This window comes from Terrapene carolina, unplaced genomic scaffold (assembly GCF_002925995.2).
Source record: "Terrapene carolina triunguis isolate 2854851 unplaced genomic scaffold, T_m_triunguis-2.0 Scaffold450, whole genome shotgun sequence".
Taxonomy (NCBI): domain Eukaryota; kingdom Metazoa; phylum Chordata; order Testudines; family Emydidae; genus Terrapene; species Terrapene triunguis.
The window spans coordinates 1-25,995 of NW_020664801.1; the positions used below are offsets into that span (position 1 = coordinate 1).

General features: G+C 53.6%; 2 protein-coding genes across 2 annotated transcripts in view; one reads left to right on the top strand and one right to left on the bottom strand.

Annotated features, from left to right (window-relative positions):
- Window positions 1-1,994: 1,994 nt before the first annotated feature.
- On the bottom strand, window positions 1,995-17,022 carry LOC113407865 (C-type lectin domain family 17, member A-like). Its single transcript, XM_026658503.1, has 11 exons — window positions 16,947-17,022; window positions 15,810-15,944; window positions 14,938-14,991; window positions 14,508-14,561; window positions 12,957-13,082; window positions 11,029-11,091; window positions 7,254-7,319; window positions 3,994-4,089; window positions 3,347-3,498; window positions 2,214-2,323; window positions 1,995-2,127 (listed from the first exon to the last, which is right to left on the bottom strand). Exons 1-11 carry the CDS (start codon window positions 17,020-17,022, stop codon window positions 1,995-1,997), a joined length of 1,065 nt encoding a protein of 354 aa, XP_026514288.1.
- An 8,795-nt stretch (window positions 17,023-25,817) lies between these two features.
- Window positions 25,818-25,995, top strand: part of NDUFB7 (NADH:ubiquinone oxidoreductase subunit B7) — a 2,340-nt gene continuing 2,162 nt past the window's right edge. Inside the window, exon 1 of the mRNA XM_026658502.2 lies at window positions 25,818-25,978. Within this exon, the coding sequence (XP_026514287.1) occupies window positions 25,867-25,978 (112 nt within the window). The 5' untranslated portion in view covers window positions 25,818-25,866. The remainder of the gene's footprint in view (window positions 25,979-25,995) is intronic.

Genomic DNA, 25,995 nt, shown 5'->3' on the forward strand with positions numbered 1-25,995 from the left:
TGCAGATGGCGAGCATGGCTGCTCGAGGAAAGGGCCACCCACTGGGACTGCTCGAGGGGAATCCAAGCCTCCGCACCTGGATCTCCGAAGGGTTTCCAGCTCCGGAAGTCGGAACAGAGACCAGCCACTGCCCCAAGCCTGGGGCACCTAGGCTCACTCTCAGGGCGCAGATGTTCCCTGTAGCTCCCCCTTCCGAGCGGTGGACCCTGCTGTCCAGCTGCCTGTCCCAGTCTGGCCACAGCGCTGACCCTTCAGACTCCCCTGTACTTAAACCCAGCCTCCCCCAGAACTCCACCGAAAAGGTGCCATGCTTCTGACCTACAGTTTAACCCTCTCAGGGACACGCCTCTGTTGAGAAGCAGTTACACACGCACACACAGACACACACACGCACGCACACAGACACACACACACTCTCTTTGTTCAGTCTATCAGCTTTATGTTCGTTATATTTAATCATGTAAAGCCCAGGAGAGCACAACTCACACAAAGCAACGAGAAACAAGGGGAGGGGCGAGGTAATATCTTTGACTGGACCAACTTCTGGTACAAGCTTTCGTGCAACTCCGAGCTCTTCTTCAGCTCTGGGGAAGGAGGCAAAATACAAATTGGCACAGATTGTTAAGCAGAAGGGGTCATGCGTGGTGGAGGCAGTCACTGGAAATGAGTGTTATGCATACAGGGTTTGAGGTGGGCAGCATGGTGTGTTACAAACTGTTGTAATGAGCCAAAAAACCAGTGTCCCTGGTAAGTCCATGGCTTTCGGTGTCTAGCAGACTCGCCTTTTGAAGGCGTTGTGCCGTTTGCCTTTGAGGACAAGTATGGAAAGGTCAGATATGGAGCGATCGCTTTGAGAAAAGCGTTCCCACACCGGCGATATGGTGGTTTTGCCTTTGATCATTTTTCTGTGTGAGTTCATTGGCAACAACGAGCAAGACACATATAAAACAGCCTAAAAGCAGATGCTAAATAGTATAGTCAGTTGCTTGCCCGCGCTTTGGCTCGTTATGAAGTATATTCAAGAGACCAAACAATCAATATCAGTCAGGTTTATTGCTAAAAGCCAGTGATCACATAGTAGAGGAAGAAAGGTTGAACCATGGACCAGTTTCTGGGCAGCCACATAGTACAGCACCGGGAGGGCCTATCCCATCGCTAGAGGAAATCAACCTCCCCGAGATGGGTAGCGCGAAGTCAACGGAAGAATTATTCCACCAACCGAGCTCTCCACCCTGGGTGTTAGGTCAGCTTAACTACATTGCTCAGGGGGGTGGATTATTCACCCATGTAGGTGGGTCAGTCTGATTTTCTAGTGTAGACCAGCCCTTAATCTGGTGCAAGGTGGCTCTGTCCCCGAGAAAGCTCCCCCCAGATGTCCCTTTCTAAACTCCTGCTTCTTTTGTTCTGCCTTTTGGTAACTTTCCATTACTTCCAAGCCTCCCTCACCTTGGACAAGAGCAGAAAGCGGCATCTCCCAGGCAGAGGAAATTCATTGTCCCACGGTGTTTAACGTAATCTTGCATGCTGGTCCGTCCCCATTGGTTTGCAGAGTCCCTGGCAGAGACATGCCGACCCTGCTACCTCCTGGGGCATCCACACACACGTAGGCATTCCATGACCCAGTCATGTCATGGTACTGTGAAATACAATCATCCAAAATTCAGAAGTGATACAGCCTGAGCCCTTCCAAGGGGAAACTGAGGCATGGGGAAGGGAGTTGTCCAAGGTCCCAGGATGAAGCAGGGAAGAGAACTCACGTCTGCTGTGCTCCAGCCTGGTGCCCTACCCACTAGGAAACACTGCAGAAATATCATCCCCCCCCCAGGGATTCGGAACAACTCCTAGCCCCCAGAAAGAGCTGTGCGACGGGGAGCATCACCAAGAGAACACAGCTTGGGGTGACTGTCCCACGGGCGATCTGGAGGAGGCAGGGCCTGGTCCCGCTGGTCAGCCCGTGGCTCAGGAAGGGCGTGTGCCGGCGGTCGAGCCGGACTCTAGCAGAGCCAGGGCTTTTCGCAGATCCAGTAGTCGGTCATGTAGCAGTTAATGTCGTTCCAGCGGCCGTCGATCGCCATGGTGCCGCAGTCCTCGTCGCCGGCGTCATTGGGCTCCCCGCTGCTCCAGAAGCTGTGAAGAAGAGCAAAGCCCCATGGAGACCACAGCGGGGAGCAAGGGGTGGTGCAGGGGGGCATGGAGCCTTTCACCCCACCTACCTGAGTTTCAGAGGGGAGCCATCCACCCAGAGCCATTGATTTTCCTCTTTCTGGTCACTCAGCCCCAGCCAGTACGCCCGGGACTTTGGGCGGTTCTTCACCAAGAACACCTGCAATAGACAAGAACAGAGTAAGGGGGTGAATGGGTGGGGGACAGGCCACATACTCTGCCAATACCAGGAAGGATGGCCTGGTGGGCAAGGTGCTGGCCTGGGACTCAGGAGACGCAGGTTCAAGTCCCAGCTCTGCTACTGACTCCCTGCATGGCCCTGGTCAAGTCCCTGCATCTCTCGCTATGCCTCAGTTCCCCCAACTGAATAATAGCTCTACCCCTGAGGGTGCTAGCAGGATAGCAACATCGAAGAGTGTGATATGCTAGGGGGGGACCTTAAATGCCATAGATGTATCACCACCTCAAATCCAGCAGGAACTGAGGGCTGTTCCTGGCCGGTGGGTGGAATGAGTGGGTGTGGTCTCAGTCCAGCTCTCAATCCAAGCAATAGGAGGCCTGAAGGAGGAGGCGTGGGGCCTGAGCTCCTGGGGAGGAAGGGATGGATGCAGGGAGGAAACATGAACTGGCATTGGGGGAAGATACAGGGGTTCAGGGCAGAGCCACTGAAGGTTTGCCTGGCTGATCGCTTGAAAACATCCCAGAAATGCCCCTCCCAACAGAACTGGCAAAAACTCCATAGGGACTCCAGCCTGTTCTTACAACCCTCCAGTTCAAACCCTGCCCCCGCTTGTATTTGCAGGTTTTTGCCGCGCTATCTAGGCTTTTGTTCTGGGTGCTTTTCTGGCATGCTCAGGCATCAATATTCCTCTGCTGGGAATATTAACCCGGGGTGGCCTCAGCGCTCACGGTGGGTTGGTTAACACGCGGCACGTGGCGTGTGCTGGTTTGCGGAGTGCCGGGCTCCCTTTAAGACCCAAGCCCGCATGTGGTTTTTGAAAAACCTGGTGACCCTTCAAAGAGCCGTGTTTTAAGAGCCAGGCCCAGTCGGTCTCACCTGCTCCCTGGTCACCTGGGTCCCACCCGCTAGGGATTCCCAGGGTAAACCTGCTGCTGTTGCTGGGTAGCTGTGCGATTCCCTGGCCTGGTCGGGGTACGCCAGGAGGGTGGCAGGCACCTTTACCTGCTCCTCTTTGGTGTTAATGATCACCAGCTGTGCCCCATAATCCAAACAGTACTGCTTGGCCTCCCGCCAGGTTTTGGTAGACTCTGAAAAGTAGTAACAGGTTCTCTGGAACCAGGCCCAGCCCCATGGGCAATGGCCGCAGACAGAATCTAGAAAGCAAAACCCAGAATAACCCAATTCAGGGCCAGGCAGGGAATCTGGCAGAGCCAAGAAAAGGACCCAGGAGTCCTGACTCCCAGCCCCCTGTTCTAACCCCATTCCCCTCCAGGGCCTAGGGGCCCGAGTGCAGCCCCAGCCGCGGCGCCAAAGCAATAGCCACAAGGCTCTTTTTAGTATGCCAGAGCGAGCCCTGCTAGCCCCGCTCTGTCGACCCGGGTGCGAGGCTCCCTCCCAGGACGAGTGTAGACATACGGAGAGAGATCCACAGGGGATGGCTGTAGCCAGCAGCCTTGGTGGGCCTGGGGTTGGCTCAAAGAATCCCCCACCCCGCAGGTCCCACTGAGAACAACAGAGAATCCCGCAACGGGAGCTGCCGTGTGCGGAGAGCTCCCTTGAGCATCTGGCCCTGCGGGCCAGTGTCTGCTGCCACCTCCCTCTGATTGCAGCCCTAGCATGGGCACGGCAGCTGGCACTGTGCTCCTCACCTACTGTTTTCTGTAACGCCGTGATCTGCTCTTGCATTTTACTGTGAGACGCCTTCACAGCGGCCAGCTCCCCAGACACCGAAAGATGGACAGCGTCTGGATTGGTGGAGGAAAGGAGGTTAGCAGCCAAAGTGCAGCATGGTCATCTCAGAGCTTCCTACACGGTCCCCAACGTTGGGCCACTTACAGACGCCACAGGCCCTGCTCAAAGTCTTCTCTGCGATGCCTGGAACCTGGGCCCCTGGCGACAGTCAGAGCAGCCTCCGGGCTGCTCTAACTCACTCTCTGCCTCCTCTGGGAAGCAGGGAATACCCATGGTGCAGCGTGCTCCAGCCAAGCCCCTGATCCATCCCTTACACCAGGGGTTGGAAGCCAGGAGGGTGCAGGGCTCTGACGCCAGCTCCACACTAACCTGGGAGTCCCCCCTGCCTAGGGCAGGGGCAATTTCCACCCCCTTCACACCACCAGTGTGGCCCAGTGTGACACAGGATCGGTCCCTTTAGGTAGGGTTACCATCCGTTCATATTTCCCCGGACATGTCCGGCTTTTGCGTCTCTAAATAGCCGTCCGGGAGGAATTAGTAACAAGGTTAAAATGTCCAGGGTTTTTTTCTCCCTCGCCTCCCTCCCTCCCTTCCATGCAGAGTGCAGCTGCTGATTGGGCGGCTGGGCCGATTGAGCAGCTCCCATTGGCCTCCAGCAGCCAGAGCCCTCCCCTGCTCCCCCCTCCCTCTGTCTGCAGCCCTGTGTAACACACAAACCGACCCACCGGGCAGCGTGTTTTGCAAACACGTGGAGCCAGAATGGTAAGGGGAGTCCGGGGGGCAGTCAGGGAGTGGGGGAGTGTTGGATGGGTCCCCGGCCTCCACCTGCCACCCCCCCTCTGTGCGTCGTCCCCCCCTGTGGGCGCCCCCTCTCTGCCTGCCTCTCCCTTGTCTGCTTGTACTGCCAGAGCCAGCAGCAACTGCTGTCTGCTGCCCCCGGGTCCTAGCGTCCCCCATCCACTAATGGGAAGACAGGCTGCCCTTACCCTGCCCTTCCACCCTAGCCCTGAGCCTCTCCAACGCCTCAAGCCCCTCAGCCCCAGCCCTCATCCCCCCGCACCCTAATCCTCTGCTCCATCCCTGAGCCCCCTCCAGCATCATGAACCCCCATCCTCAGACCCACAGCCCTCACCCCTGCATCCCCTCCTATCCCCAAACTCCCTCCCAAACCCCCTCCCCCCTTCCCACACACCCCCTCCTGCCCTCAAACTCCCTCCTAAAGCCTGCACCCCCTGCCTTTGCACCGCCTCCCACCCCCAAACTCCATCCCAGAGCCTGCACCCCTCACCCCCTCCTGCACACCTACCCCCTGCCCCAGCCCAGAGCCTGCACCCAGCACCCAAACTCTATCCCAGAACCTGCACTCTGCACCCCTCCTGCACCCTAATCCCCAGACCAGGACCTGCACCCCAGACCTCCTCCCCCCACCCAACCCCCCTCCCAGAGCCTTAGGCAGGTGGGGGGGGGGGTTCTGAGCACCACCAAAATTTCTACAACCCCGCCACCCATGCGAGTGGATAAGGGTCGGGGCAGTCAGGGGACAGGTAGGGTCCTAGGGGGGCAGTTAGGGTGGGGGGTTCTCAGCAGGGGGCAGTCAGGGGACAAGAAGCAGGGGGGGTTGGGGTTCTGGGGGGGCATTCAGGGGGTGGGAAGTGGGAGGGAGTGGATGGGGGCGGGGCGGGGCTAGGGCGGGGCTCCCTCCTCCCCCAGTGTCCTCTTTTTTGATTGTGGCAATATGGTAACCCTACTTTAGGGGACTGCAGAGGGCCAGTACCAGGCTGCTTAAGTCTTACTTAAAGACCCCAAATAGGGCTTTGGTAGCCCTTGAGCCAGGTGCTGGGTCCTGGGCAGCCGAACCAGCTACTCGAGAATTGGTAACAAAACGATTTGCTGTTCGTGTTTCTTTAAAAATGGATCACTCTGGACGGTTTTTAATTGTTTTCACTCTAATTAAACCATCGAAGCTCGCCCCTAAGAGTTCATCTAAAATGCTTCAGGGCAGCCACTGCTCAGCAGAACCCCACCAGAGGTGGGTGGGTACAAAACCTACAGAATTGAGCAATGGGTGAAGGAGGCAGGGTGGGCTAATGGATCGAGCACTGGCCTGAGGCTTGGGAGATCTAAGTTTGATCCCCAGCTCTGCTACTAACCTGCTGGGTGACCTGGGGCAAGTCATTTCCTGTCCCTGTGCCTCAGTTTCCCCATCTGTCAAATGGGGATAATGATACTGCCCTCCTTTGCAAAGTGCTTTGAGATCTACTGATGAACAGCAGTATACAAGAACTAGGGATTATTATATCTTCCTTGCCCTCTACTGTTTAGCTGTGTGTTGTAGATCCTATACTGCTGATGGAGATTCTCCTTAAGATCTGCCTTACCCCCAGCCTTTGTATTGGCATAACTATTTTGTTTAGGGAAATGATTATTTTTTAAACTGCTCTAGGTATTCCAGTACAACCCCTAGAGCGGATCCAGTTATACTGAGTCGAAGGTGCCTTTTACATATTCCCTCCCTGTGTAGGAATGGCTGTGTTGGCGTAAGTACATTTATACCAGGATAACTGGCTCTCCATTAGGAGGGTTGTACTGCTTTAAATGGACCAATATAACTCGAGTAGCACAACCTTTGTGTGTAGGCCAGGCTCAGCTGGAGAGGTAGGGACTGTGCTTTCGGAGCAGGGAGGAGTTTCACAGAGGGGCAGGGCAGAAGGGCAGAACCCCTCCTGCCTTCCGGGAGGCCAGGATTTCACCCACAGATGTTAAGGCCAGAAGGGACTGTTCTGAGCATCTGGGCTGGCTCCCTGCATCGCCCAAGCCAGAGAAAGTCAAAGACCTTCTCTGCATCGTCCCTGCAGTGTTCTGAGAGCCCCAGCTGGGCAGGCCAGGGACAGCCGCAGAGCCCTCAGTGGCTACAGACTCTCCATGCCATGGCCACCTGGGTCCAGAGACATGACTTGCTTAGGCTGGAAGCATTTTGGTCTGTGTTTGTACAGGGTGGGGCTCCTTGGAGCAACTGCAAAACACCTAATTACGTACAGCACCTAGCACACTGGGGTCATGAGCCATGACTGGGCTCCAAGAAGCTACCATAATACACCTAATAAAACACTTGCCCAAGTCCATAGCCCCAGGTGGATACAGAGCCCACAACCCCAACCTCGCAGCCCCTCACTCTTACTACTGATGAGAGTGAGAAGCATCTCTGTGATTCTCTCACCTACTGTTTTCTGCAGTGCCGCAACCTCTGCTCGGATCTTCTCCCAATCCACCCGGTTCTGGGACACTGCAAACAGAAACGCCCTTGGGATCAGGAAAGGGGAAAGGTTGCCATAACCAGGCTGGTGTCCTGAGTGACCATGTGCAGTGTGGGGAGCCCACCTGTAACGCTAGGGGATGGTCCATCTCCAAGGAGAGGAATAAGTTGGTAATGGAGGGGTTTGTTGCTGACTGGCAGCTGGTGCATGGCCGGATCCGTGTGAGTTCCCAATGTGGCCGTTTTCATACTGGGACCCCACATCAGCCAGTCAAAAGCCTGAGGGATGCCATTAGGGTTGCCACCTTTCTAATTGCTGGTAACTGAACCCCCATGGCACCACCCCTGCCACGCCTCTTCTCCAAGGCCCCACCCCCATAACTCGCTCCTCTCCCTCCCTCCCCCGCCCCCTGTCGCTTGCTGGATCCTCCCACCTGCAGATAGGAGGCTGCCCCAGCTGAGCAGGGGCTCATGAGGGTTAATGACCCGGCACCTCCCCCGACCCTGCCAGGGGCGGCTCTATGTATTTTGCTGCCCCAAGCACGGCAGTCAGGCCGCCTTCGGAAGCATGCCTAAGGGAGGTCCGCCGGTCCCGCCGCCAAATTGCCGCCGATTTGCCGCGGGACCGGGGGACCTCCCGCAGTCATGCCGCCGAAGGCAGCGTGACTGCCACCCTCGCAGCGACCGGCAGGCCGCCCCAGGCATGCGCTTGCTGCGCTGGTGCCTGGAGCCGCCCCTGCACCCTGCGATAACCAGGCTTTTGGTTTGGGTGCCATTTAGGGTTGCCAGGTCCCGAAAACCAGTCACCTGACAACCCTTAATAGCCCCCTGACACAGAAGCCAAAAACCAGATTGTGCGGGTAAAAACCAGACAGGTGGTAACCCTAAATGCCATGGGAATCAGCGTAAGGATTGATTCGCAGCTACAAATGACCAGCAAATCTACTGCAGATGGGAGCAGCTCATGGTATGCTGGCCCTTTAAGAGAAGTTTCAGGTTCAGCTCCGCCCCATTCCTGGTTGCTGCCCCGAGTAGAGGGATTCTGAGAGTTCTAGTCTAGAGAGATTCATGGGAGTTAGAGGCTGGCCAGGCATGCTGGGTAAGGTGCCGTGGGGATTGTGATGCATGGCTAGAAAGGGTTAAACAGCCTGCAAAATAAATAACCCTCAAAAGACAGGTGGGGAGATAATGTTTGTGTTTTTATGTATTTACAGATGTAAGCAGAGTCTGAATGAGCTCTCCCCTGACATCTAGCGGTGAGCTGTGGAAAAAGACTTCAGAAGCTGAGCTTGTTTGCATGGACACACCCACCCTGCCTAGGTGCTTGGCATGATGGGATTGCTTGCCCAAATGATCACTTGTGGCTGGTGTTGGCTTCCCAGTCTCCTTGTTATTGGAGCAGGAGTAATAAAGCGTTGTTATTCCTGTTGTGTGAACCAAGGGCAGCAGAACTGTACCTAGCACACCCCAATGGAGGGATTCACCCTCAACTGAATGTCACTCACTAGGCATGGAACATGGGTTCCAGAGCCCAATGAGGTGGGAGAAGGTGGTGACAGATGGCTTTGGTGGGTGTTGTGGGACCCTGGACACTATTTGATCCCTTCTTTCTCTCCATGATATGGTAAAAGAGTTAATTTAGATTTAATTGAGAGTTTTGTTATATGCTGCAGAGCCGTAATCATTGATTCCTAGGTCTAAGTATTAGACCTCCTTTGGGACAGCATCTCTATTGCAAGAGACTACCCAGTATGCACCAGCTGCGAGGCTCTCCCACTAGTAGCTGAAATCACTGAGGGCTGTGTTAAGTAGGGTGAGAGGGCTGAAGATATTTAGTGAGTGACCAGCAGGATAGCTGGTGGAAAGGCGTGGTGGGCGGCTGGCAGAGAGGTGTGGCAAGCTGCCAGCAGGGAGGCTAGCAGAGAGGCGCGGCCAGCAGGGTGGCTGGCAGAGAGCCGTGGCAAGTGGCCAACAGGGAGGCTGGCGGAGTGGCGTGGCCAGCAGGGCAGCTGGCAGAGAGCCGCGGCTAGCAGGGCGGCTGGCAGAGAGGTGCGGTCAGCAGGGTGGCTGGCAGAGAGGCACAGCAAACAGGCAGCAGGGAGGCTGGTGGAGTGGCGTGGTCAGCAGGGCGGCTGGTGGTGAGGTGTGCCAAGAGGCCAGCAGAGAAGCTGGTGGAGAGGGTCAGAGCAGAGCCCTGCAGAGGCGTGGCAATCGGCCATTGGGGCGATGAGCACGTGCCTGAGCAGTGCAGTATGTAAGGTGCCTTCTTGCCCCACCTCTGCTCCCCCACCTTCCACACAGGGTGGGAGGTGAACTCTGCGGATGAACCTCTGAACTCTGGGGCTGCACTGGCCAAAGACAGCAACTGTGAGTGGGGTACGGAGAAGGGACGGGCACGTTAAAGGAACTTTTGGGTTGCTGGACTTAAGACCCTGAGGGGAAAAGGATACTGCCCAACTTACTTGGGGGTGGGTCTTTTGCTCATGGCTTGTGTTTATGAACCCTAGTTGTGGTGTTTTCCCCCATTAATGCTGAGTTAATTCCCTCCTTTTATTAAGATTTTGCTACACTCAGACTCGGTGCTTGCAAGAGGGGAAGTATTGCCTCTTAGAGGCACCCAGGGGGTGATGTGTAATTGTCCAAGGAGTTCGAGTCAGTTTTGTGTTGTATTGTTGAAAAGGAACTCCTAGATACTGAACCCGACCCTTGTTGCTGCTGGCAACACCTGGCCGAAGGGTTACACATATGAGGTAATAAAGAAGCTGTTTTATGCTGGGTTGGTCAATCTAAGTATTGGAATATCCACCAGCTTTTGGGGGTTTGGCTGCCCCATTCTTTGCAGTTCACCCTAATTGAGTGACCACAGCTGGCTCCGCACTAGGACCCCGGTCACAGGGATACAAACTGAGTCTGATCTCTCTCAGAGTAGCAGGAGTTATGTAGAGGTTTGTGATCAAATGGTGCCATTAGAGGGAAGGTTATTGCTGGCTTATGGGTGGTGCGTAGGAGAGACACGCGTTTGGGTCTAGGATGGTGAGAATTGGGATACAGAGCTATTTACTATGGCACTAATAGCAGCTAGAGCTGGTTACAGGTTTTCATTTGATTCTTTTAATGAAAATTAGCCTTAAAAAGTGGAAAACTTGGGGAAACACTGAAATATTTGGCTACTTGAGGTCTGCTGTGAACATGCCCATGTGTCCCTCCGCCCCTCCCCCCAATGGTGTCTCTTACTCACCCTCCCCCGCCTGACTGGCCACGTTGGCTCCCCAGTGACACTTTTTTTGTGAATCAAAACGTTTTGGCTTTGGAAAGTGTGGGTGTTTTTAGTTTCTAAAAAACCTCGGAGAGACAAACACCTTGATGGGAAAACTACTAACATGGGAACAAAAAACCCACCCGTTTGTGTCTTTTTGAAACCCAGTGAGAATTTCAAAACTCAGACTTCACATGTTTTTGTAACTTACATTAAAAGCCCAAACCTCACCCGGTGCTAATTACAGCTATAGCCTTTAGACAGGGACCTCCTGACCCTGCACTAGATTCTGATCTCCATCACGCCAGTCAATGGAGTTATTCCAGATTTACACGGCTGTAACATATCAGAATCTGGCCCGGTATTGCAGGCTGCTAAACAAATCACTGCAATAAAATGATCGGCTACAGCGCCCCCACCCAGCCAGCATCTATGCTGAGCCAGAGACAAGCATGCTGGGCTAGCTTGGGAGCATTTACTTACCATTAGCTGCCCTCTGGGGAAGGTGGAAATTCGGCTCCTCTGACTCCTGCTGCAGCTGTGGGCCTGGGAGATGAACAAAGAGCAAAGAGCAGAGCTGTGATCCTTTACACTAGAAACTGCTCCAGCCCCCAATGGCTTGGTTTCTTCCCGTGCTAGGGGAATCGGTTTGATGGGGAGGAAGGGGAGTCGCTTAGTGCTGTCAGTGACAGATTTTCCAATGCCAGGTGTTCAAAAAGTTATGAATCGTGCCCCCTCCCCAAAAAAACCCATTAAACTTTTTAAAATTATTTTGGGGATTCTTCTGGTTTGCCCTCTGGTCTCTTGAGCTATTAGTAATCGCGTGTACAAAGGCAGTGCGTAGGCCCAGCCAAGATCGGCGCCCTGTTGGGCTGGGCACTGCACAAACACGGAGTAGACAGTCCCTGCCCTGAAGAGCTAACGATCTAAGTAGCCAAGAGAGACGCAGAGTAGGGGGAAAGGGTCTAATGCACAAGACCCCGTAGGGATTGTGTTCTCCAGCTATTCCTTTCCCAGCTGTGAGGGTTAAGCATTTATTGGTTTGTTTTGAAATGAGCTAAGTGTTTCCCATCATCCCAGGACTCCGGGAGCTGGGGCTTTAAGGAAAAACACCAAATATAGTGAGGGTTGGCAGCACTATTAACATCACCCCCTTACTCTTAGGTGATGATTCCTCACGTTTATAGATCAGGTGCTGAGTGGAGTAAATCCAGGGTTACTCCCTTGCTGTTACAGCTCCTTCTGCTGCACTTTGCTCTTCTGCTGCTTAGCCTGGGTGCTGATCCTTTAGGGTCTGGCTCTGCTGAGTGCTTCCCTTGCAGGTTTGGGCTCTTCGATTTGGAGCAAGGACTCATCCTGCCCTCTGGGCCAGATTCCAATCACACTCCTGGCACAGCTATTCCACTGATTTCAGCGGAGTGACATCTGATTTTCATCAGGGCCAGTGAGAGCAGAATCTCAGCCTAACACTTTTGGGGTACGAATTCTCGCTCCAGGGGCAAAGCCTCCGCTCCTGAGATGCAGAGTTGCTGGAGATTCATCCCCCATCCCCTTCAGACCTGGTGAAGCCTAAGTCCGGGTGGCCTTGCCTGTGGACAGAGCTTGCTGGAAAATGCCAGACTTGTCCCACAGACTTTTTTACAAACACACACACACACACAAACCCTTAATTTTTGACTAAAATTGTGGGGGGGGGGGGGTTTAAGTCCTTTTTTCTTCCTATGTTGGAACTTCAAATACTGAAAAACGTTGATTTGGAAATTCTGCTCTGGCACCCCATGGGAGTTGTAGTTTGGATGCCTCATGTCCTCTTCCCCAGTAGGGACTCGTCTCCCCACCCAGACTTCATCTCCCATGATGCACCACCACTGGGCCCCATGATGCACTGCCTGCCCTCTCCAGGAGGGGAGACCATCACACACCACGTGAGATTTTAATGGTCCAACCAGGGAGCCTTCCCTAGAGCAGTGACTAGGAGCATGAGGTATCTCTCTCCCATGATGCACTGCAGTCTCCCCTCTTGGAAAGTGGAGGCAGTGCATCATGGGACTCCCTGGCAGGGGTGCATTCTGGGAGGTGTAGTCCAGTTGAGGAGCCAAGCCCAGAGAGGAGAATGGGGACACGTGATAACTGAACTCAGCTCCTTTGAGGCACCATGGCAGCATTTCTGAATCACAATATTTCTTCTTTCCAGTGTTTGGTTTTTCTCTCAAAAAGGCAAAAAATGTCTGTGGAAACCGACCCCTTTTCGTGAAATTTTGTTGAATCAAACCCTCAATTTTCTGGCCCAGAGTCTCAATGGGAAATTCCTGAGCAGCCCCGTCCCTGTGGGGACATGAGGCACGGCGAGCCCAGCCCGCATGACCCCACTTGCAGCTGTCCTGACACACCCGGGACCGCCCCACACTCACGTTTCATGAGGGCCAGGACGAGGAACACGCTGCACATGAGGAAGCAAACCCCCAGCAGGACGTAGGTGATCAGCAGAGACCTCCCAGGGCAGCCTCTCCGTGAGGCAGGTTTAGGGAGGGGAAGATCTATGGGGAACAGCAGCAGTTAGCTCTCTGAAGGGAGAGGGTATCAGGACAGGGGGGAAGCTAAGCAGGGAGGGCTGAGTAGGGCAGATTATAGTGAAGGACTCTCCCTCCAGTGGGTGCCTGGGAAATGTCGGCAGGAGGTACCTGCTGGTACAAATGGGGTTATGGAAAGGAGAGGTTTACGGGGCATCCCACCAGATAGCCGGGTAACTCCACAGAGAGCACCTCCATTTGGCAAGAGCAAGAAGCCGGACCCCCAGCTCCCTCTGCCCAGCTGTGTCCATACAGGGATTGCTTCTCCCAGCACTTCAATGCAGCCACCTCTGGGGTGGAGTGCTGCGGCCATTGGAGAGTTGTGTAGCATAGGGCCCGGCTGGAAGGAGAGTTCCCTGGGCGGTTGACAAGGCAGGGGGAATCCAGGGAGAGGAAATGGAATTCCCCCGCAATGGGCAGGACATTGGGGTGAGCACCGCGACTCTCCCCAAAACTGCCCCAGGAGCTTTGTTAATTGGCTGTGTTCAGGCATAATCGTCTGATTGTATGGGGCCTTGCCTAAAAGAGAGCACAGCGCCCCCTATGGCACTGGAGCCAGCACTGACTGCGGGGAGAGAGCCCTCTAGCACTGCACTGTGGCATTGGGGGTCAGCATGGACAGTGAGGGGAGAGCGCCCCCTACTGAGCCCCCTGTCCCACTCCCTGCAGCATAGCGCCCCCTAGTGCCGCACTGGAGTCAGCACTGACTGTGAGGGAAGAGAGCCCCCAACAGAGCCCCCACCCTGCTCCCTGCAGCACAGCGCCCCCTAGTGCCGCATTGGGGGTCAGCTCTGACTGGGAGGGAAGAGAGCCCCTTATTGAGCCCCCAACCCAGGAGCAACCTGAATTTTCCTTCATTCTCCCCTGCAAGTCCAGACCCGGCCTGGCTCTGTGCAACTTCAGGCTCCTGTCACACTCACCCTGTGCCCCGAGCCAGGGTAGCATGAGGCAGTGCCGTATTATTGCCCAGGCCGACAAGGCCTAGGCCTAGGGCGGCAAATTTGCAGGGGCGGAAGCTACCCTCCGCGCCCCGCCCCCCTGCTCCAGCTCACCTCCGCCTCCTCTGCAAGCGCGCCGCCGCGTCCTATGTCTCTCCCCTCCCAGCGCTTGCGCCGCGAAACAGCTGTTTCACAGGGCAGGGAGGGAGGGGGGAGGTGGGGGAACGCCGCGCGCTGGGGGAAGAGGCGGGGCCGGGGGCGGGGCTTTGAGGAAGGGATCCAATAGGGGAAGGGAGGGGGCGGAGTTGGGGCAGGGACTCTGGGGAGGGGATTGGAATGGAGGCGGGAAAAGGGCAGAGTCGGGGCGGCAATTATTTCCCGGCCTAGGGGCGGCAAAATTATTAATCCGCCACTGGCATGAGGGCGCCCCCCTGCCCTGGCAGACTCTACTCACCTCCTCCCGGGGGCTGGAAGGCAGCTGCCACGGCTGCGGACGACAGGTCCAGCCCTGGGCGTGGGGGACAAAGAGCGTTAAATCTGCCAGCTCTGCTGCAAAGACCACGAAATCCTACTCTCCATCCTGGCTGCAGAGGGGGCCGCACACAGCCCCTACCTGGCTGGGCTTCACCCTCCCCACCCACCCTGGCTTGCTGCTCTGGGCCAGTCTGTGCCCCTACTGGGGTGATCCCGCTGGGACCCCCCTCTCCCCACCAGCCAGCGCTCAGCTACCCCAGCCACCCAGGAAGCAGCCAGGCCCCAAGGGATCGACCAGCTGGAATTGATAGCCTCGGGGAACAGACTGGAGGGACGGGTCCTGCCCTGGGCCAGGGTGCGGGGAGCAGGGGGCGTTCTGCCGCAAGCCGAGCAGAGCTCCGAGTCCTCACCGAGCTTGGAAGGCCGAAGGACCGGGTCCCCCGAGATCACTGAAATGGCCAGGTCTGAAAGGAAACCGGAGGGATTATATCGTGCGAGCTCCCAGCACAGGGATGGGGGTTTGTGTGGGGGAGGGGCACCCCTGAACTCTGGGGTGGGGGATGTTTCTTCCAGTGCCATAGTGAGAAACGGGGGGCTGGGGAGGTAAAGCCTGCGATGCCCTGGAAATGGGGGTGGGGAACGGGGACTGCACAGCTGGGACGTGTCAAAGCAGCTCGGGTATGTGGCGCTGCCCCCTGCTGGCTGGGACATGTCACAGCTGTGGGAACAGAAGGTCACGAGTTCTGTCCCCCGATGCTGCCCGTACGTGACGAGCTCTCAGCTGCGTGGACCGGCCGCTGGACGGGGCGGCTGCTCTGTACCCAGGCCTCACTTGCTCCCCAGCAAAAAGCTGGAACGTTTCTCACCGGTTTTGGGGGGTCTGCCTGGTGTCGCTGCCGGACCTGGAGAGGAGAGAGAAGGGTAGGTCTGGCTGGTGGCGCCTAACAGAGACGGGCGTCTGAGTCTCTGCGTCTATGGGCAGGGACCCGGGCAGTGCTCAGGGGTCAGGAACTGAATCCACCAGCCCGCATGTGAGCCACAGGCCTGGCCTTCCCCTCCATGTAACCAGTCTCCTCATTCTGTGCTACCACCACCCACTGTGGGCTTGCCCAGCCATTCCCAGCCAGGCCAGTTTGTGAGCAGCCAAGCCAGGCCCAGATTCACTGGCTCCCACAGACCCAAAGGTGGCTCGGGGCTGGATACTGAGTTCTGCGCTGACACCCCCCGAGCAGTGGGGCAGGAGCGATCCCTGCAGAGCGGGGCAGCTGGGGCTCCCTGGTACCTGCTCCTCCTTTGTCCTTCCGGTTCGGCGCGGCCGCCTTCGCCTTCTTCCCGCGCGGCAGGGGCGGGGGCTTGGGAGAGTTCTCCAGGGACACATTCTCGTAGTCGTCCCCACTGTCGGACTCAGCAGCCACACCTGGAGATTACAGAGCCACTCAGTCTCACCGGGACAGGCTGGGCCAGTGTGGCGGGAACGGGAGATCTCCACGGGAGGGAGCCAGCCATGGGAAGAGAGGCTGGCTGGTCACAAACCCTCCCTTGGGTGGGAAGGAAGAGGGAGGGTGGGGGCTCTTTTTGGGCAGCAGACGAGCTGGCTCAGCCGGAGGAGGGGGCTGCTTCACCCAGGGTGGGAGCATGCTCACACACACACTGATACAGTCTCTTGACTCTCCCTTTCATCCCAAGGCACTTCATGGGCTCTGGGTGTATTTCTATTGATCTATCACCGCACCCATGCCTGAGATGAAGCCACCTCGGGTGGAACACAGGGCTGTTTATACAAGGCTCTCTCACCCAGCGCTGAGATGATGCTGCCTCTGGGGCATGGCATATAGGGATCCTTCAGCCTGAGATGCAGCCATCTCTGGGGTGGGGTGTAGGGCTGTTTATACAGGGATTCTTCACCCAGCACTGAGATGCAGCCATCTCTGGGGATGCTATGCAGCTATGCAGGGTGGGAAGGACGAATCCAGTTCTCAGTTGAAACCACAATGGGGCTTTGGGGGGACAGTCAGAATTGCCTGGGCTGGAATTTGGCCAGGACACAACGGGTAACACCCTGACTCTTATGGAAGGGGCCAGAGGATCTTTAACAACCACACGTGGTCAAGACTTTGGGTGTACAACTTGTGGGAAAGGCAGCCCTGCACCCTCTAGCACCACGCTGGGGCATTGGGGCCAGCCCTGACGGGTGGGAGAGCACCCACCCTGCAACACAGCATTACCTAGCACCATGCCAGGACATCGGGGTAGCACAGACTAGCAGGGGAGAGAGCCCCTATTAATTTCCCCACCATGCTCCTGGGAGCAGCCTGGGTTTTCCTCTGAGGCCTCCCATCTGAGTAGCTAAGATCTGCCAAGCTGACAGCCCCTGGAAGGCCTGGTAGCCAGGCCCCCACTCAGATCACTGGCCATTTACCTCTGCGCTCCGCTGGCTTCTTGCCCTTTGACTGCAAATGACCCATCCAGTTCCCGTAGTCGCTCAGGTGAGCCATGCCGATCTCCCGCGGACGGACTCGAAGGACGTCTAAGGGAACCAGCCACAGCCTGGCTCTGTCAGGAGCTCTGTGATTTTCACATGCATGTAACTTCCTTCCTCCCCCAGCCCCGCCACGGGTCACTGCCCATGTTACCATACGTACCACGCCCGACTACCAGCTGTGGGCTCGGTTAGCAGAAGAGGAACCCAGCCCACAGCCTTGCCCTTTAGGTGCCAGAAAACAGAGTGACTGAAGGTGAGTCCCACTCTGTGATGCTTGGGCTGCAGGGATTTCTTATATGGCCGCTGTTGTCCTCTTTGTCATCTTCTACCAAGTGGGATCCAGTCAAGGGCTCATCTAAGAACACATTTCTTTGGCATCCATGCAACAGGCCCAAACCACGTCAGCCTTCTTCCTCAAATCATTGGCTTTACGGCTGTTGGCCAGGCCTTTGGGACACATCAACGTTTGTTATGATTTCCCGTCTGTGGACCCCAACTATTCTCTGCAAGCGTCTCTGATGGAATATGTTGTTTCCTACTGGGGGCATCTCACATTTCACAAGTGCCAGAGGCATATCCCCACTGTGGATATCACAGCAATATTGTACATCTTCATCTCGGGTCTTGTGTCAATCTCCTTATTTTCCCATATATTTGCCAGTCTCAGAACAGCTCCACTTCCCTTCCCAGATCTTACTTCCATCTCCTTGGCCATCAACACTGATTGTGCTTCCAAGATATACAACTTATTAGCCATGTCATATTCTTAACTGTTAATCACAGATGCCCCATCATTGCTGGTTCCTCTTTCAACTAGCACAACTTTTGTTTTCTTTTGGCTAATTCTTAATCCTACTTTGGCGGCCTCATGTTTGACTTTGGTGAGGATCTATTCCAGGGGTAAGCAACGCGTGAGCTGATTTTCAGTGGCACTCACACTGCCGGGGTCCTGGCCACCGGTCCAGGGGGCTCTGCATTTTAATTTAATTTTAAATGAAGCTTCTTAAACATTTTAAAATCCTTATTTACTTTACATACAATGGTTTAGTTATATATTATAGACTTATAGAAAGAGACCTTCTAAAAACATTAAAATGTATTACTGGCACGCGAAACCTTAAATTAGAGTGAATAAATGAAGACTCGGCAAACCACTTCTGAAAGGTTGCCGAACCCTGATCTATTCTATAGCGTCATCATCTGTGTCCAATGGAACAAAATTGAGATCTTGAAGTTTTCCTCTGCTTGACATAACTCCTGTATCTTCCTTTGATGCTGCGTTTCACTTTCGCATCATGTAATCTATCATCACGCAGAAAAGAAGGGGTGAAGAGATGCGACCGTGCTGCGCTCCAGCTCAATCAGTCTCCCCACTTTCTGTCCTTACATAGCATTTTATCCTTTGTACAGCATCGTAACTAGTGATACTATCTTTCTAGGAAGCCATATTGTTGCAAGATCTTCCATTGCAACTCTGTATGAATGCAGTCAAAAATTTTGATGCACTCTATGAAACTCAAGACTAATTTTCCCTGCCAAGCAAGCCCTTTCTCAATTGTATCAGGGCAAATCTTTGGGCTCTAAAACCTGCACTCTCATTACAGTTTTTCATATATGACCAATTTCATTTCGTCCAATAGTACACTACCAAACACTTTTCCAAGTACTGAAAATAATGATATTTCTGGCCAGTTATCACACACCAAGTAAAACTATTTCCCCATGCTTATTCCCCCCCCCCACACACACAGTTCCTCACATCTTCTTGTCAATTGCTGGAAATGGGCCATTTTCATTACCACTACAAACAGTTTTTTTTCCCTCTCCTGCTGATAATAGCTCACCTTAACTGATCACTCTCCTTATAATGTGTATGATAACACCCATTGTTTCATGTTCTCTTTGTGTGTATATATATCTATATCTATATATAGATATATAGATATATATATCTTCCTACTGTATTTTCCACTGCATGCATCCGATGAAGTGGGCTGTAGCCCACGAAAGCTTATGCTCAAATAAATTTGTTAGTCTCTAAGGTGTCACAAGTACTCCTGTTCTTTTTGCGGATACAGACTAACACGGCTGCTACTCTGAAACACACCAAGTCGTTGCCTTTCTTTGGTAATTTACAGATCACACCTTTCTTCCAGTCCTCTGGGTAAAATTCTTTCTCCCAAACTATATTACAAAGTTTACAGGCTTCAAATATTACCACATCCTCACCGGCTTTGAGTTTTAAAGGTTCCTCTCTCTGAGAGCCCCTGGCAGGTGGCAAACACACCCACAGGGACCAGAATAGAAACCACACCAGCTGCAGCCACCATGCTCCAGTGGAGGGGAGACCCTGGTTTGCGTAAACGCCTGTTTTGCAAAATAAGTGCAGCTCATTAGAAGCCAGGCCTGAGGTGTGGGCATTGGGATATTCTCAGCAGGATTGGGGTGCGGGGTGGGGGAGGGGATGCGAACTGGTAAAAGGCCTGTAGCCACCCCATCTTGGACTGAGAGCTCATCAGATCCCACAAGGCTGGGTCTAAAGAGCTACAATCTCCCAGGAACAGGCGGGGTGCTGGGAGGGGGGCAACACAGATGACTTAATGGGGGTGAGGTTTTGTCTAGTGAACCCAGATGCCAATGCCAAAGCGTGGCACTAGAGGGCGCTGTGTGGTAGCCACAGTAATGGGATCCGAGATCGCTGCGTTTCAATGCACGAAGAGGCATTTTTCCACAAACATGCCTAGGAGCCTCAACCCCGGCCCAAAACCCCACAGTGCTAGAACCCGTATGTTATTTATTAGCTGTATTACGGTAGTGCCCAGGGCCCTGTAGTTCTAGGCCCCGTATGTTATTTATTAGGTATATTACAGTAGCGCCCAGGGCCCCATTGTGCTAGGTGTTGTACATTAGTTATTAGGTTGTGACATTCCCCTGGTGTTATCTGGACCCGTGATCTGCTAGGTCACTCCAATCCTCAACTCAGGGAGCCAGCCTTACCCTGCTCTGCTGTGAGAACCCCCATTCCCAGGCTGTTCACACACAGCCTCTGGCATGTAAGTTGCTCCCAGCTACATGGGTGAGCGCTTTTGGCCAGCCGCATGGCACTAGCCAATATCTCCAGTCCCAGACACAACCCTAGGAACCTCCCTCTTGCAGTGTCCAGTTATGCCCGCTGGACGCTGGAAGCTCATATGAGTTCATCAATTTAACAAAGAAATTGATATGTACCAGGCTTGTTATCCCCAGGGGAATCTCTGACACGCTTCAAACCAAACATCCTGCTTCAAGTACATAAGAATGGCCAGACTGGGTCAGACCAAAGGTCCATCAAGCCCAGTATCCTATCCTCTGACAGTGGCCAATGGCAGGTGCCCCAAAGGGAATGAACAGACAGGTTATCATCAAGTGATCCATGCCCTGTCACCCAATCCCAGCTTCTGACAAACAGAGGCTAGGGACACCATTCCTGCCCATCCTGGCTAATAGCCATTGATGGACGTATCTTCCATGAATCTATCTAGCTCCCTTTTGAACCCCGTTATAGTATTGGCCTTCACAACACCCTCTGGCAAGGAGTTCCAGAGGTTGACAGTGCGTTGCGTGAAAAAATACTTTCTTGTGTTTGTTTTAAACCTGCTATCTATTAATTTCATTTGGTGGCCCCTTGTTCTTGTATTATGAGAAGGTGTAAATAACACTTCCTTATTTACTTTCTCTATACCACTCATGATTTTATTGACCTCTATCATATCCCCCCTTAGTTGCCACTTTTCCAAGCTGAAAAGTCCCAGTCTTATTAATCTTTCATCATACGGAAGCTGTTCTATACCCCTAATCATTTTTGTTGCCCTTTTCCGAACCTTTTCCAATTCCAATATATCTTTTTTCAGATGGGGTGACCACATCTGCACGCCGTATTCAAGATGTAGGCATACCACGGATTTATATCGAGGCAATATGATATTTTCTGTCTTATTATCCATCCCTTTCTTAATGATTCGCAACATTCTGTTCGTTCTGGCAAGGGAAGTGTAAAAATATAATTAGGAAGTCCAAAAAAGAATTTGAAGAACAGCTGGCCAAAAAATAACAGCAATTTTTTTTAAAAGTACATCAGAAGCAGGAAGCCTGCTAAACCACCAGTGGAGCCACTGGCTGATTGAGATGCTAAAGGAGCACTCAAGGATGATAAGGCCATTGCGGAGAAACTAAATGAATTCTTTGCATCGGTCTTCACTGCAGAGAATGCGAGGGAGATTTGGTCTGACCCAATATTGCCATCTTATGTTATGTAGGGTTTATGCTCCTTTCTATTTTCCTCAATAGGATTTAACTTCCACTTTTTAAAGGTTACCCTTTTGCCTCTAATTGTTCTTTTTTTAAATGTTCAGCCACGGTGGCACTTTTTTGGTCCTCTGTAACGATGCTGGTTCTGGCGGGACCCAACTGAGAGTGCCAATTCAGGACAAATTGCTTAAAACAGGGCAGTTACAGCCCAAGACTGGGGTTTTTCCACCTCTAAGGCACACCAAACCAGCCAGACAGAGAGAACTTTGGTTTTATCCCACTGGCGAACCACAAGTCACACAAGCAATTCCCTTAGACACTCCAATTTCCCAGTATCACCACCAGTGCCACTCGTTATGGGAGTGAATGGTTATGAGAACCAACACCCCAGTAAAAGAAAAAAGGTTCTCCCAATCCCAAAGGTCAATATACAAATCAGATCTTAATCACAAATCACGCTGTTGCCAATCCTTTAGAATCTAAAAGCTAAAGGTTTATTCATAAAAGGAAAAAGATAGAGATGAGAGCTAGAATTGGTTAAATGGAATCAATTACATACAGTAATGGCAAAGTTCTTGGTTCAGGCTTGTAGCAGTGATGGAATGAACTAGGTTCAAATCCAGTCTCTGGAACATCCCCAGCTGGGATGGGTCATTCAGTCCTTTGTTCAGAGCTTCAGTTTGTAGCAAAGTCCCTCCAGAGGTTAGAAGCAGGATTGAAGACAAGATGGCGATGAGGCATCATCCTTTTATAGTCTCTTGCCATGTGGTCTTTGCTTTCCTTGTCCCAAGGACACCCTATCCAGCACACTGCATAGAAAAACCTTAGAGTTCTGTCCATAGGCAGGTCCCTTCATGCCTTGCTGAGGTGTGTCTGCCTTCTCTCAATGGGTCAATTGCATAGCTCAGGGGTAGGCAACCTATGGCACATGTGCCCAAGGCGGCACGCGAGCTGATTTTCAGTGGTACTCACACTGCCCGGGTCCTGGCCACCAGTCCGGGGGGCTCTGCATTTTAATTTAATTTTAAATGAAGCTTCTTAAACATTTTAAAAACCTTATTTACTTTACATACAACAATAGTTTAGTTATATATTATAGACTTATAGAAAGAGACCTTCTAAAAACATTAAAATGTATGACTGGCACGCGAAACCTTAAATGAGAGTGAATAAATGAAGCCTCGGCACACCACTTCTGAAAGGTTGCCGAACCCTGGTATAGCTGATGGTCCTTAATGGGCCATCAAGCAGGCTAGGCAGTGCTGACACCAAATTGTCTGGGGTATCATCCAGAAGCACAGCACAAGTTTGAAATACAGACGGTATTGCGCCAATACTTATAACTTTAAATACAAAAATGATACATGCATACAGACAGCATAATCATAACCAGCAAACCATAACCTTGTCTTAGACACCTTATTTGACCCCCTTTATACGAGATGTGGGGCCACTACAGGACTTTGGTTCCAGCAATGATCTATATGGTCCTGGTTGGTGTCAATAACATCACACCCCCAAGGCAAAATTCATGCAGGAAGGGATGTCACAAACATCGCTGACTGCATCCTAAGGACTCCCCATTCTGGACAATGCATCAACTACAGTATTTTCCTTCCCCCTTATGGGGATTATATCCATTTCATACTCTTGAAGGGCTAAACTCCAACGCAATCACCTGGAGTTGGTACCCTTGGCCTTATGCAGCCAGACCAGAGGGGCAGGATCACTCAACACAGGGAATTTTTTGTTGTACAAATAGGGCTTAAACTGCTTGGCAGCCCAGACAATGGCGTAACATTCCTTCTCAATGGGAGCGTCATTTTGCTCAGTGGGGGACAATTTCTTGCTTCAGTACGCCACGGGATGTCTTTTACCCCCTGCCTCCTCTTGCATTAGCACTGCCCCCAGCCCAATGTCACGGAGTGTGGGGGAGTCAGGGCCCTGCACCCCTCTTCCTGAGATTCACCGTGACTCTCAGCCAGCCAGTAAAACAGACAGTTTATTAGATGCCAGGAACACAGTCCCAAGCAGAGCGTGTAGGGACAAGAACCCCTCAATCAAGTCCTTCTGGGGGGTTTAGGGAGCTTTCTCTCTCCCTCCAGTCCTGTGCTTTCTCATTCTCTTTAATAGATTGCCGCATCACTTCTTGCAGCATGTCTTCTTTGCTTTTTCGCGGTCTCTTCCTGAGTCTTTGCAGTCTCTGAGCAGGCGATAAGAGGGACGGCTGAGGTCTCAAGGTTGATGCAGCTGTATAGGCAAAACGCAACATTTAACAGAGGCAGCATTGTTTATACCAGACAGAGTAATGATTCCCCCCGCACTTAAGGAGTAGAAAACACACAGGGTCTACACAATAGCATAATTTTCCTGTCCGAAACAGAGCACACATATCCCACGGGAGCCTCAAAATGGTGAGTAAGGGGGACTGATTGTTTCAGGGCTACACTGTCCTCTGGGTTTCTGTGCCTTGGGGAGAGCCAACAGCTTCAGGGGGCACCTACACTGAACACTGTCCCAACATTTTCCACAGGAGTTCGTCCTGGACGATATCTCGCTGCTGAGGGTGACCTGGGAAGCAAGGGAGGGTCTTCTACTGCAATGCGGCTTCCGCCCTGGCCCATATGCAGCTTGCCTGTGTGCAGCAATGGTCCCCCCGTCCCTCGCGGCACAGTGGCGCGGACACGTTAGCCTGGCTGGGACAAGGACCATGGTGGCTCTCCCGATAAACCTGCGCAAGCGCATTGCCCACGTGCTGGATGAGACATTCGAGGAGATTACCGAGGCCGATTACCGCGATGTGATAAACCACATCAATGCACTATTCCGCATCTAGGCATGCATGCCTAACCCTCCTCTCCCAAAGAGCCCGCACCGAAAAAATTCCTTCCCGAAAAAAAAACCCGCTTACCGGGAACCTGCTCTTCTGTTTGTCCTCCACCAAGTACCGGCCGCTGCGACTGGCTACCTTCCTCCTGGCTCGAGAAGAGCTCCTGGCTGCATGGCTCCAGGGATTCCGGGGTATCTCCATCTGGCCCACCACCATCACTCCCGTTTTCCTCCTCCTCCTCCTCTTCCTCCTCCCCCCCACACCGGCTCTGAAGTGTCCATGGTGGTGCTCGGAGTGGAGGTGGGGTTAACCCCAAGTATCGCATCCAGCTCTTTGTAGAATCGGCAGGTCGCGGGGGGAGCACCCGAGCGGGCGTTTGCATCGCGGGCTTTGCGGTAGGCACTCCGCAGCTCCTTCACTTTAATCCTGCACTGCAGGGCGTCCCGGTCATGGCCCCTTTCCATCATGTCCTTTGATACCTTCCCGAAGGTATCGTAATTCCTACGGCTGGAGCGCAGCTGGGACTGGACAGCTTCCTCCCCCCAAACACTGATGAGGTCCAGCAACTCGCCATTGCTCCATGCTGGAGCTTGGCGCGTGGAGGCGTGGTCACCTGGAAAGATTCGCTGATAGCACTCCACGCCACGCCGGGCTGAGCAAACAGGAAGGGGATTTTTAAAATTCCCGGGGAATGTAAAGGGTGGGTCACATGGTTGGTTACCTGAGGCCAGGGCAGTAGAGTTTGAACTGATGACCAGAGTGGCTAGAACAGGCATTGTGGGATACTGCCGAATACTTCTGGAGGCCATTCACAGTGCATTGGGCGGCCACACTGGCGCTGCGGCGCTGCAGCGGCAGCGCAATACTCGCTATTCCTCTCGGGGATGTGGAGTACATGCAGCGCTGCAACCACGGAGATACAGCGCTGCAAATGCCTTGCCAGTGTGGACGGGGAGTGAGTTACAGCGCTCGGGGAGCCTTTACAGCGCTGTAACTCGCAAGTGTAGCCAAGGCCAGAGTGTTAAACACAGGAACACTTCTGTTAGCTGCTTTCAGGTAAACCTGCAGCTTTGGGGCAAGTAATTCAGACCCTGGGTCTTTGTTGGAGCAGACGGGAGTGTCAGGTGTCAAGAAATTTTGTCTCTGCATCCCATCCTGGAGCAACATGTACCCAGTCAATCTGGGGCTAGCTGACATTTATTAGGTGTATTACAGTACGGCCCTGTTGTGCTAGGCGCTGTACCTTATTTATTAGGTGCACTGCGGTAGTGCTAGGCGCTGTACATACACAGACAACGAGGGGTCCCAGCAGGGGCAGCAGGGCCTGGGGTGGGGCCGCAGACCAGGCCCCCTTGGGCCTCACCCACCAGGAGGCCCATGTCTTACCCCAGGAGCTGGGGCAGCCAATAGGATTGTTACATGCAAATTTCCCCCAGCAGAAGGGTGGTGATTGGCTGATGTGCCCCTGTTCCTGGAGAGCGGGAACACACCCTCCGGGGGACCCACGCGCAGGAGGGAGAGGCGGGAGCAGAGATCCCACGGGAAAAGAGGCGGGGCGAACAGAGGCCCCGCCCCCACGATGACATGGGCCAGAAACCAGAAAGCCTCCTGCCTATCTAGGAACTGCCCTGTGATCTCTATGGTCCTGGGGGGGGGCAGAGCGAGCCCTTCACATCCGGTTCCGGGGGGGGGGGGGAAGTGCTTCCGAGGCAGCGCGGCCCCGAGGTGACCGAGGCGGGGATGGGGGCGCACCTGGTCCGGCGCTACCTGATCGACGCGGAGGTGGAGCCGGACCCGCTCCACATGCCGACCTTCGACGCGCAGCTGGGCTTCCCGGAGCGCAAGGAGCGGGGTGAGCCCGGGGCACGG